The sequence below is a fragment of the Trichomycterus rosablanca genome, chromosome 20 (genome assembly GCF_030014385.1).
Source record: "Trichomycterus rosablanca isolate fTriRos1 chromosome 20, fTriRos1.hap1, whole genome shotgun sequence".
NCBI classification, from domain to species: domain Eukaryota; kingdom Metazoa; phylum Chordata; class Actinopteri; order Siluriformes; family Trichomycteridae; genus Trichomycterus; species Trichomycterus rosablanca.
In genome coordinates this window covers 6,327,532-6,339,465 of record NC_086007.1, presented here as the reverse complement: position 1 = coordinate 6,339,465, position 11,934 = coordinate 6,327,532, and the positions used below count along the sequence as shown (strand labels likewise).

The window sequence follows — 11,934 nt, the reverse complement described above, 5'->3', positions numbered from 1 at the left end:
TAGACCAAACAGTGACAAGTGTGATATGGTAGTTTGTGTGGTGCCAAGATGAGTACAAAAAAAATATTCAGTGGTCAGAAAGAGACAGTGATAAACACCAACTAAAATATTTTGTCAGAAAAAAAATAATGAAGCTGTTCTGGAAGCTTGTGTTGGCCCAACACCTTATGTTGGTTCTTTCTCTAGTTTGCAGACTGTATTTAATTCAGGAAAGTGCATGACCACATTTTTCAAAAAATAATTTGTAAAATAAAAAAAGCACTTGTTGAAGTGGGTAAAAAATGGAGAGGAAAGAGGCATGAAACTTTGCTATGCTAGCAGAAAAAGGCTTTGTCATTACTTCTGCATCCTTGCTGCCAACAGCAGTAGCGGTAATGTGTGATGAAACGAGTGCAGTCAGCTGTGTGGTACTATTGCTCTGCTAAAGAGGGCACAGTAAATAAAGAACACAATGAGACCTCCTTTCTATTCTATAAATAGAGAAACAAAGGCTGTGTTCAAAATCACATACTTACACAGTACGTACTAAATTGGAGGCAGTGAGCACTGCCCAGCCGGTAAAGCAGTAAGCTTCTTCGCTACAAACACCTTTGCAGCTCCAGTTGAATTATGGGATAGATTAGTGGACTGCAAGTGTGCATTGTTTACATACTCAAAAATGGTTCATCAGTTCACAAGGTTATATCAAACACAGTTATGGACAATTTAGTGTCTCCAGTTCACCTCACTGGCATGTCTTTGGACTGTGGGAGGAAACCGGAGCACCTGGAGTAAACCCACACAGACACGGGGAGAACATGCAAACTCCACACAGAAAGGACCCACCTGGGGATCGAACCCAGGACCTTCTTGCTGTGAGGCGACAGTGCTACCCAATTAGCAACCGTGCCGCCCTCGCGTACTGTTTAATGAATACTACGTATTCAGACACACCAACCGCTCTCGCATACTGCTTTCGCGTACTGTTCAGTATGGAAGTATGCGATTTTGGATTTTCAGCTCTGTTTGATTCCTAGTCATCCTTCTCATGTTTAATAAGCGTTTATAAATCAAAGGTGATTGTAATGACATAATTAAATGCACAAAAGCAAAAAGTTCTCATTCTCACTGAGCCAGTCATGTTTTTTAGTCTTTGAAAAACTTTCTTCTGCAAGTTTTTCAAAGACTTTTGTGAATTCTGTCTGTATATTGGGAGACATTTATTTAGCTTTCTTTTTGATGTTCACCTGGTGAGCACAGCAGAATACAGATAAGTTGAATGTGGCTGACCAAAATACGAACACATTCGGAAACCCCCCACCCACACACATACTAAATATATTAAAATAAATATAAGTGTGCATTCAAATCTGCAATTCTCAAAGGCATATGGTTCATTTTTCAAAAATATTTTTATTTGTGATCCAGGTACAAGGGAAGCAAAGAAACTCTGGATTTTATTTTACAGAACATAAAAGTGAGAATAGGACAAGTTTGTTCTCTCTCCATTTGGTCCCTTTTGTTCTTGAACAAGGACATGCAAGTGAAGATAGACGCTTTGTTCAGAGGAAAAACAACTGAATGTAAAACTGAGTTTTCTGTACACTTTTCACTTAACAGTTTAGTTTTTGTTTTTGTTTCAACTGTTATTTTCTTCTTACTTTGAGCAAATTCAGATAAGAAACAGCATGGCTGATCCTCACACATTGGGTAGGCATACAAATGTGTAAATAACAGCATTTCCAGTGATTTCATATTGTCTGCAAATGGCCAAAAGTAAAGTATATCCACCAATGACAGATTAAGAAACAATGCATCTGACATGGCCGACCGTGGCACAAATCTAAGAATAAAACAAACATTTCATATTCCACAATGGTTAAGAATTTTCACAATATACCTTTATTGTTTTAATAAATACAAAAAAACAACAACACTGTTTTTAAGAAGAAAAAAAAAAACATTAGCATTAAAAAAGACACTGAATGTATTAGACATTAGGAATATCAATATTAATTTTGGTATGTTCTGTAACTGACATCTTTGTTTTATGAACATATGGACAGAAAGTGTACCGGCACATCTTCCAATGAGATACAAGGCATGGCAATCCACCATAAACAGAGGCAAAAAAACTACAATAAAAGGCCCATTGGACACATTTCATTAGTAACCCCAGAATGACGGTCTGTGTGAGAATACATATGAATATTTACACATATATACACACACTCACATAAAACCACCGAAATATATGAAAAATAACCTGAGATACTCTCTGCACCTCATTTTCCAAATAACTGGACACTGTAACTGAAAGGATGGGGCTGGGAGAGAAACATGGATACGACATGACAACACTCAGGTCAGAGAAAGCTCTAAAGCATTCTTCAGCAACATCATTCATATAAAAATAAAAACCAGAACCAAAAACAGTCATTGTACCAGATTTCTCCTGAAGGCTCAAGAGTAAAAAAAACATTCCATTTGTACAATTTTACATAAATTAATTCTAATCACTAGAAGAAAAGAACATAAAACAAGTAAACTAACAATTCCACATGTGTTGTGGTCTGTAAAAGGTAAGTGAAATGTTTATATTGGTCTGCATTGTAAATAGAGATAGGCAGTGAAAACCGTGTCTGCAGATTTGTTCTTTTGGAGTTCACCTGATGTGGTTCTGATTACTGAAGATCCGGTAAAACCTACCAGTGTTAAAACTGCCCTCATATACGTTCTGACATACATTAGTAAGATGGTAACATGTCATAGTATCGATAATTGCTAGCAAATGCCAAGCATGCTAATGTATCAGGTTACTCCTCTTATAAATCTACACCACTTAATCAGAATTAATAGAAATAGAAATACTGTAACTGCGTAACGATGCATTACAGTGTTCTCTGCATAGCTGAAGACTGTAAATAATCTGGAAACAATTGAGGATCTGGGATATGAACCTAATCATAAAGATCATCATATGGGATGCAAGTCCAATAAATTAAGTGCTTTAAAAATAAATATGATTAGATTTATAATTATTTTGCATTCGTTTTATATGTAACAGAAAGATACAAGTGATTGGAAATCAGAATAAACCTGCATTTTTAATGTAAATTTATTTGGACAGGAACTAATGCTTGATAAATGAATTGATAAATCATTTTTGTAGGATATGCAGCACTGTGCAAAAGTCATAGGCACATAAAAATGAAACACCATTTGAAAGTTATATATAATCTAATAAACAAATATTAAAATAATATTAAATATTAAATAAAGACAAAATAAAATGAAATGTGAGCACTTTGCCTTAAAACTACATTACAGAGAGTTTGCCCTAATAAAGATGGTAGTTTAAACCTTCCAAATGCCAAAGCCTTATTTGACAGAAGTCCTAAAGTGCATGCATTTCTTAAATATTAGATGAAAAGAATAATGTTGGCAATTCCAGCATTTGTACTTTTCTACAGATTCTACAAGAACTTTATATTAAATGTTGTGTGCCCAAGACTTTTGTACAGTACTAGATTACTAATTCTGATAATTAAAAAAAAAAAAAAAAACGTTTTGTGTGGGTCTCAGACTACAAACAACGAACTTTCGTTGACACACACCTCTGGTCTTACAAAAGCACTGAAACAGAAGATTTATTCTCATCGATTTACAGAATCAAGACACAAAAACATTATTGTTCATATGGCTTTTAAATTGCTCTTGTTTTAAGTGCTCAGGTTCCGTCTTTGAGAGAAGTCACTATAGAAAAAATACGAAAAACAATAATCATAAATAGTTTAAACATATTTGACTGACGAAGCCAGGACCAGAGAGAAACCCTATTCAGAAATCATTATCTAGAAGCATTGCTCACATTGTCCACCTGACATTTGCTGTCTAATGGATGCAGAAGTGGTGAAATATTGATCGGAGAAGCACAGACAAACAAAAAACAAAAACTAGAAACAGACTAAGTACAACCAATCTTAAAGAAGTTCAGTCTGCTATCCCACACTTCAGAAGAACAAAGAAAAACTAAACAAAGAACATTAGATTTGAATAGCACTCAACAGACAGTTGGGCTTTTTGAAAATGTGACCACATTTGGTTTGACTAATTGAAACAGGGTCTGACACCACACACTATAAAATTCAAACCAATCGTTTATATACCATCTCTCTGGTATCAAGAGGATGCCACCCTCCATCATAGCCTCAGGAGAACCCCATTGTTAACAGTTAGCGTGCAACTATGCCTCACAAATCCTGCGATGATGCAGGTGTATTTAATATATCTCTGTACATGGCTATAAACTTTTTTCTCTCTAGTTACAGTACAGCAACTCCTCTACCATCTTCTCCTCCCCCCGGTGCTTCATGTCAGCAGGAGCTGTGGTTTTTGTGCTTTTCACCAAAATTACAGTGCAAACAAAAATAATTAATCATAATTCTTAAGAACAACGATTAAATACAAACCCAAGAGAAGTGTTAACATAAGACAGACGATAAGGATATCCGTTTTTATGGCACCACAGCTTTTCACATATAATACAAATGACTAACAATGAGGCGAAAGAAACCGGCTTGCATAGCAACGCAACAACAATTTCAATGCTGACAATATATATACAGGAAATTCATTTCCCTTTTTCCAGTTAAGTGACTTCAACGATTTCTTTTTTTCTTTTTTTTCTGCATGATTAATGAAGTGTTATTAGAAAAGGAAGGTGATTTGTTTGTTCTTGAATGCACAGAAAACATCAAATCAACATTGTGAGTCGCAAGTCCGTCTTTACATCACATTTACAATTTTTTGTTTCCATTTTCAGTTAAACATGATCGTTTCTTCCTCCTGACACTGTACAAGTCCATTACTCTGAGCGGGTGAGGCATCTTCCAGGGCAGGTCAAGGCATTCGACTCGAACATCCACGGCTGCTCACTCTGTTAAGAACACACATTTATTTCCATGAATTCAAGATCTAAAATCACATCAATTATTTAACTTTTAAGTTTCTAAATGACCTTTCTGATAGAGAGGCATCTAATAATATGTAAATAAAGGAATGGTTTGGTAAAATGAATTTTACAAAATTACCCCAAACGTAAGTAATTAGCCAAGACATGTACGTCATCCAAAGGCTCCTTATTTAGTTTTTAACTGGAGTTCTTATGTCAATCTAGCTATTAATTCAAGCCTGTTTCCAATTTATGTCCCTACAGTTCAATGCGATACACATCCAAATCCATTCTAATAAATATGTAATAAATTATAATGATGTTCGTGTTAAACTGACATTTTTCCAACCCATTCCTTAATGAAGCATGTGAATTAAACTGAATATATAGTTAGTACAAGTGCAGACATACATAACTCTCCAGAGTATTGTCCCTGGCCATTGGTCCCCATGTAACTGGAGTCGGGATGCTCTGTGTTGGAACGCTGGTGATGACCTCGTGACCCGTCTCCTTTCCGTGGGCCAGTTGAGCCCTTTGAGGACGTGGTACCAGTAGAACTGTGTCCCCCAGGTGATGGAAATGATGGTTTGCTGTAGGGAAGCATTGCCTCTTCTGTACAAAATATAGAAATAGAATATTGTGTAAAATTGGTTTAAAAATGGAATTTTTTAAAATTTCTCATCCTTTTGTTAAGAGTCTGTTTCCAGTAGTTTAAGCTTGTTCCAACAGACTGCCAGTTCTAACAGCTCTCTGACCCTGATGCTCTTTCTGTATACTGATCTGACACACGCTTACAGAGAGGCTGATTTGCACTGGATGTGTAAAAGTGCACTAGAAAAAGTTACGTCCGTTCTGCTGGGTTTGCTCTCAGTCCACCTGCAGCTGAAGGAGACCTGTGTCAAGCAGCACATAAGAGCCGGGTATAGAAACTAGGCTGTGCACTGCAGGTCCTTTTCCTCCCAGCAGGCTGCCTAATTGAGCAGCAGGTTAAATCTGGAACTGCCAGTCACCTAATAATCACACTGAGATGGAAAGTTGGCTTTCTTAGATCCAAACTTGACTACTTGCTTTTAACTTGCGTGACTCACTTGAGCCTAGAATGAACACCATACGGAAGTAGAAAAGTGACAGGTCAGACAGGTTCTGAAAGAAATGTCGAGTGAAATGGCAGTGTTAACTGCGCTGATTTGATGTCTGAATAGAGGGCTGTCTACAGAGAACAATGCTGAAACTGCATAAGAAACAAAAGAGACTGTTCAGTACAAGATGTATTTTTATGTAAATGCAGCAATAACAATTATGTAAGTGTGTTTTTGGCAAATTGAAGTATGTTCTTTAAAAATAATTAGAAATTAATGTCAGTAAACTTTAAAAATTTTATGTTTTAATTTTAATCCATTTTGTGGCTTTTTTAGACACCAAGTTTTTATACAGCAAGTTGGAAAACCTATAAGTGGTAATAAATATATGGCAGGGAAGTGTTAATAAATCATAAAATGTAAAAGTATTATGTTTCAGTACGCAAATGCAGACAATGCACCATTTTACCAGGGGAAAGGATTGGGGGTGTGTAAGGTTAAGGATTGGATTCTATACTGTGTATTCATAATGTACCATTTTGTATCACTTCTGCAGTACCTGAGACTGGGCCGTTCCTCTGTGCCGCTCTCTCCATTGAGCCCAGTCTCTCTTGACCCTGTCTGTGGCGCTCCAGAGATGTGCGGGTCTGTCTTTCCAGAGAACTCTTCACCTCACCCAGCCCGCCCATGTGCTGCCTCTCCAGAGACGAGGCTTTCCGATCACCAGGGCTACCCATGCTTCCTACACTCCTTTGTCCCTGGACACGCGGGACCTGGAAGGGTGGCGGCTCAGGAGGTGGAGGTAAGTCTAAAACACAATTGCAGTAGTGGAATGTCAGTAAGGTCAATGTTTAAACTAGTCACTAGGGTGTATGCTTAATTAGTCTGCTTCACATATAACAGATATAAAAAATAAATATAAAAAAAATACATAAAAAAGCTATCTGTGCTCCCTTATTTTTAACCCAAAGTATTGCTCATTTTAATAATTTGCATGTGTACTGAAAATAAAATAATGACCAAAATTATCTAAACAAAAAACAACAATATATTTTAGATTTAGGACATGGATGAATCTCAAAGACAGAGAATTTACTTAGAAGAACTGCGTCTAATCTAATCATATAATACCAGTCCTACCATCAGCACTGCCATCTCTGCGGTGCTGAGCAGTGCCTGGGCCTCTGTGTTTACGCGTAGGTCGTGCTGCCCGCTGGTGGCCTAAGCTGTGTGTTCCCACAGTGCTGCCATCTGTAGAGAATGGACTGGCGGGGCGAGGTCTTAGAGCGAGGCATTGATCTGTTGGGAATGGCAAAATAACACTGGTTATGATCAAGTGAAAGGAATAATTAAGAAAATATAATTAATTAGGAATGAATATAGAGGAATGTTTGGCGTCAGGTGTTTGCTTCTTTAGATTTGTTAACTGGTAATAAATGTCTGTTTAAAAAAACCTAATGAACTGGAAAAAATAACTTGCTTTAAACCATATTACATATTTTGCTAATGTATTTTATATATGGGAAATAAAATTGAAAGGATTCCTAGAGACATCACTGTGAGCACTGTGGCACAGCAGCAAACCTGACATGGAGAAAAGCCCAAAATTTAATTCAGAGCAATTTCCAGTCTCTTTAGGAGAATGAACCCCTACCCCATGTTTCTTCAAAAGATTTACAGGATGATCTGATTATGGCTGGGGCAAAGGTGTCAACCTCAAAACATCACTGAACAACCAAGAACCTCTTGACTATATGAATGGCATCAAACATTGAGGATTTTTTTAGGAGAAATGTTGTCATCCACTCATCCACTTCCAAGTCAAACAAGTCTTGGTTAAGGAATCAGTCCTTATAATATCCTAAAGTGGCCTTCTCAGTATCCAGATTTAAATCCCATGAAATCTTTGGTTGGATTTAAGTAGAAAAGCCATTAAACCTTAATGGGCTGAAAGCTTGAGAAGAATAAGTGAAGATTCCCCAACAAGTGTCAGACACTTTGTACCTCTAATAAGCAATTTTGGTAAATGGTAACGACACATACTGTAGATATATGCTATAGGATTTTAAGTAAGGTTAAAATGTACTTGATAAATGCATTAGTCTTATAGGTTCAGTGCAAAACTAAAGAAGCAAACATCAACAACTAAACATGTTGGCTGATCATCTATATTTTGAAAGTAGAAAAATTTACTTGGATTTTAAGCCCAGATTACAAAAAGCTGTGCTGTTGTTTATCAAGTATTGGGTAAAAGCTTCAGTGTTTAGTAAGCATGAGGAAATATGAATACATCAGAACAGAATTAAACAACAGCCTTTAGTGCTGAGAAGGAAAGACATTGAACACTTGTTTGAGGGTAAAACAGCTTTCATGTATTCCTGTGAAGAAAAGTCATTATCATCAGAGGAGTCAATGTCAAAAGTGTCAAGCAAAGCATCTATGAAAGTACAGCACAACAATCAAATATCCAGAGAGAATTTACACACCACACTTGTGCCACGCTTAGCCCAGAGGTCAGCTGTGCATTTTCATGAGTCAAACACCCTACAAACATGATTGTAGTGCCCTTTTAAAATCAGAGTGTTAGTACCATCACCAGCCCAATCATTTCAGAACCGGTCAAGAATTTGAGAAGTTAAGAATGCATAGCAAAGCCAAAGAAACAGCCAGTTAAGGAAGAAAGAATAATCCATCCATAATGTCCCTCCACCTCACACAAACCTCTCTTGCTGAGGCTGGTGCCATCCAGCCGGTAGCCAGCTTTGTCTGCGGCCATGGCCAGTGCATGATCAAAGCTGCAATGGGTGTACAGGAAGCCATCGGATGAGCTCCCTGCACTGGACCTGTGGCTGGAGAAGGGCCTGTCATCCTCTTCCGACGCTGAGCCCCACCCATTCACCATGGAGCCTATAAGCAGCCGCAAGGCAGAAGTTCACCATGACTGCATACTTCATTCAGCAGTGGGGTCATTTTAGCAAAAGCCTCTGTATTTAATAAACTAAAACTTCCTTGTATTATGGAATCTGTACTAATTCTTTTAAATGTATCTAGTTAAAATTCCACTACACAGATTCTTGTTAATTGATAATTTTACAAACAAAAACTCTGTAATGGTTTGCATAAATCCAAAGGTTTTATTAATGCAGATCAAATCAATCTAAAGGTCGAGAATGTAGCACAGCAGGTAGTGTGGGTGCCACAAAGCTCCAGACTCCTGGAGAACTGTTTTTTTTTCTTCCCCTTTTTCTCCTTTTTAGCGCATCCAATTGCCTGATTGCGTCATGCTTCCTCTCCACCAATGCCGATCCCCTCTCTGATTGAGGAGAACGAAGCTAACCCACACCCCCTCCGACACGTGGGCAGCATGCCGTATGCATCTTATCACCTACACTTTGATGAGTGCAGTGCAGCTCAGCACTGTGTACGGAGAGACACACCCTGAGAGCACTCTTTTTTCACTTCTGTGCAGGTGCCATCAATCAGCCAGCAGAGGTCGTAATTGCATTAGTTATGAGAGAGAGACCCTATCCGGCTTAATCCTACTCCTATCTGAACAACAGGCCAATCGTTGTTCATGTGGCCGCTCAGCCCAGCCGGCAGGCAGAGCTGCGATTCAATACGATGTATTCAAGATCCCAGCTCTGGTTCCAGCTTGTGTTTTTACCGCTGCACCACCTGAGCGGCCCTGGAGAACTGGTTTTAAACCCTATTTCTAATCAAAAGCAGTGAGAAGTACATCATGTGCTCGTTGTGTCCATATGAGGGGACTGGCTATTTAAAACTGCCTCAAGGTATGTGAGGGAGTAAATGGATGACTATAAGATGCCCTGCAACTGTCCAGGGTGTTAAAAAGCAGCTAAATACAACAGACTTACAAATAAAGACAAAGTCTGTACAATTAAAAAGTCTAACATTTCAGGTGAACATTTTAGGACCTATCAGGCTTTTATAAAAAAAAAAATCATATAACACTATAATCACACTGGAAATGTGTTTGTAAGAGGAAAAAATCCTTTTCCTTTCTGGCAGTTAAATCATCCCATGTCTATGTTCAGAAACTGCACTTGGCTTTGTTTATATACCAATAACTAGCTCCATCCCCTGGGCCAATGACTGAACAAAGCCACAGAGAATTTAATGAATGAGTAAATGTGTGCCAGCAAGTGCGCTGAGACTCTACTCAACATCAGACCCACAGGATCAGCAAAAACACCCACACCCAGATGGAACGTACTGCTTAATGAAACAGTCCACTCCACTAACTAATCCTACACAGATATCCCATCACTAATATAGTCTATATAGAGTTATAGAGTTAGATTTATAGCAGCTTATGTTTTCTACAGTGTGAACTACTACTGACTCCCCCACAGCAGCAGAATATCATTTTGGATCATCAAAGTGACTAAATATAAATTTTTCTTCAAAAAACACTAGCGCAAAGAAAGGGTTTTCCTTGAGCATAGTGTAATCCCTAAGCTGTGCCCACATGTTAAAACTTCTTTCACTGTTTAAAATCAGTGCTTTTACTTCTTAGTAAAGCAGAGTTAATATTCCAGTCTCTGCTAAGCTGTGTTATCTGGGTCATAAAAACCATCCAGCACGTTTCTGACACTGAAGCTGATTTATAATGGCCAGGACCTCATCTGCATATCGTTAAGCATTGTAATTATTCCCTTTGACGAGCTGGCATCTTCGCCCACCCCAGGGCCATGTGGCCTGGCTTTATGAGATTGTGGTAGGCCAGGGTGGTTAGAAAGTGAGCTCAAGGAAGACGTTACAAAGCTAATAAAGTACCTACGCTGTTATATTACTTTAATAATGCTGACAGCATTTAGTACTGATTTTAAGTGTGCTATCCTCTGCATTTTCTTTGTTTCTTTTTTTATGTACAGCATTATCTTAAAGGAATAGGAGGATGAATGTTTGTTTGATATAGCATATTTGTGGTTACCAAGGTAGTACAGTCCATGTACATAAATTAAGTAGCTTTCTAACAGTCTATTTTTTCACAGCCAAATTCAAGGCCCAATGTCACCTCAATTATATTTATAACCCTTTTAGTTTGGTATACTGAGTGCCAAAGTTTTATTACCTAGTTAGTTTCATTTCATGACCTGCTTGACTCGCAATATTAAACCTGTTAGCTAAGCTCGCCGTTTTATTACAATGGAATTTCTTAGCTCAGTGCTATGCTTTGTTTCAGCTCAGTTCTCTGTGTTAGCCTTGTTACCTTTTTAAAGCACCTTAGTGCAACTGCCTTTTATAGTGTAAAACCCAATTTGTTGTTGCCTTGGTGTGTGCTAGTTAACATTGAGACACTTTGTGCTACAGACTGTATTTCCTTAACTTGCTTAGTTAACCATATAAACATGATTTAATTATAAGCATAAGACAAACCGTTTTTCTGTTATTTTTCGTACATTTTTACCATTTAAACTCAAACACTTCACCCATGAGGGCTACAGTCTAGAAAATAAGATACAACCAGGACCCCCAACAACAAGAAATGAATAGTGTGAACAAAACAAACAAAAAAGAGCCCAAAACATAAATTCTCCTCTTGTGGTCAGTGAGAGAAAAAAGCAGTGTGAACACAGACTCTTAGTTTCCCGCCCCTCTGTGTCATACCCTTCACATGCCCGCTATGACAGACGGCCCATAAAACCTTTTCAATATGCTGTAAAAATGGAAATGGCTTTTTCTCACTGGAATGATGGAAATATATTGAACGTGAGATTTATTCTAATGGTTTCTGGGAACAAAATGTATAGGTGGCACTCAACATGTGATCCTGTTAAACTGCTTTACACGTCTCCCTCCTCTCTCTGCTCTACTTTTATTTGCTTCCTTGTTGATGTGTTTTCTTATTTCTGTAGCTCTTTAGTTTCATAAGCATTTTAAAAATGCATGGACTTTTCA

General features: G+C 37.9%; 1 protein-coding gene across 6 annotated transcripts in view; it reads right to left on the bottom strand.

Annotated features, from left to right (window-relative positions):
- Positions 1 to 1,372: 1,372 nt before the first annotated feature.
- The window catches only part of robo2 (roundabout, axon guidance receptor, homolog 2 (Drosophila)), a 413,761-nt gene continuing 403,199 nt past the window's right edge, over positions 1,373 to 11,934 (bottom strand). For 5 of the 6 annotated variants that reach the window (XM_063016372.1, XM_063016371.1, XM_063016374.1 and 2 more), the window contains 5 exons: positions 8,734 to 8,919; positions 7,153 to 7,311; positions 6,572 to 6,820; positions 5,345 to 5,545; positions 1,373 to 4,918 (listed from right to left, as the gene is read on the bottom strand). In XM_063016372.1, the coding sequence (XP_062872442.1) occupies positions 4,917 to 4,918; positions 5,345 to 5,545; positions 6,572 to 6,820; positions 7,153 to 7,311; positions 8,734 to 8,919 (797 nt within the window). In that variant the 3' untranslated portion in view covers positions 1,373 to 4,916. The remainder of the gene's footprint in view (positions 4,919 to 5,344; positions 5,546 to 6,571; positions 6,821 to 7,152; positions 7,312 to 8,733; positions 8,920 to 11,934) is intronic. The other variant, XM_063016377.1, reaches the window with a different exon arrangement.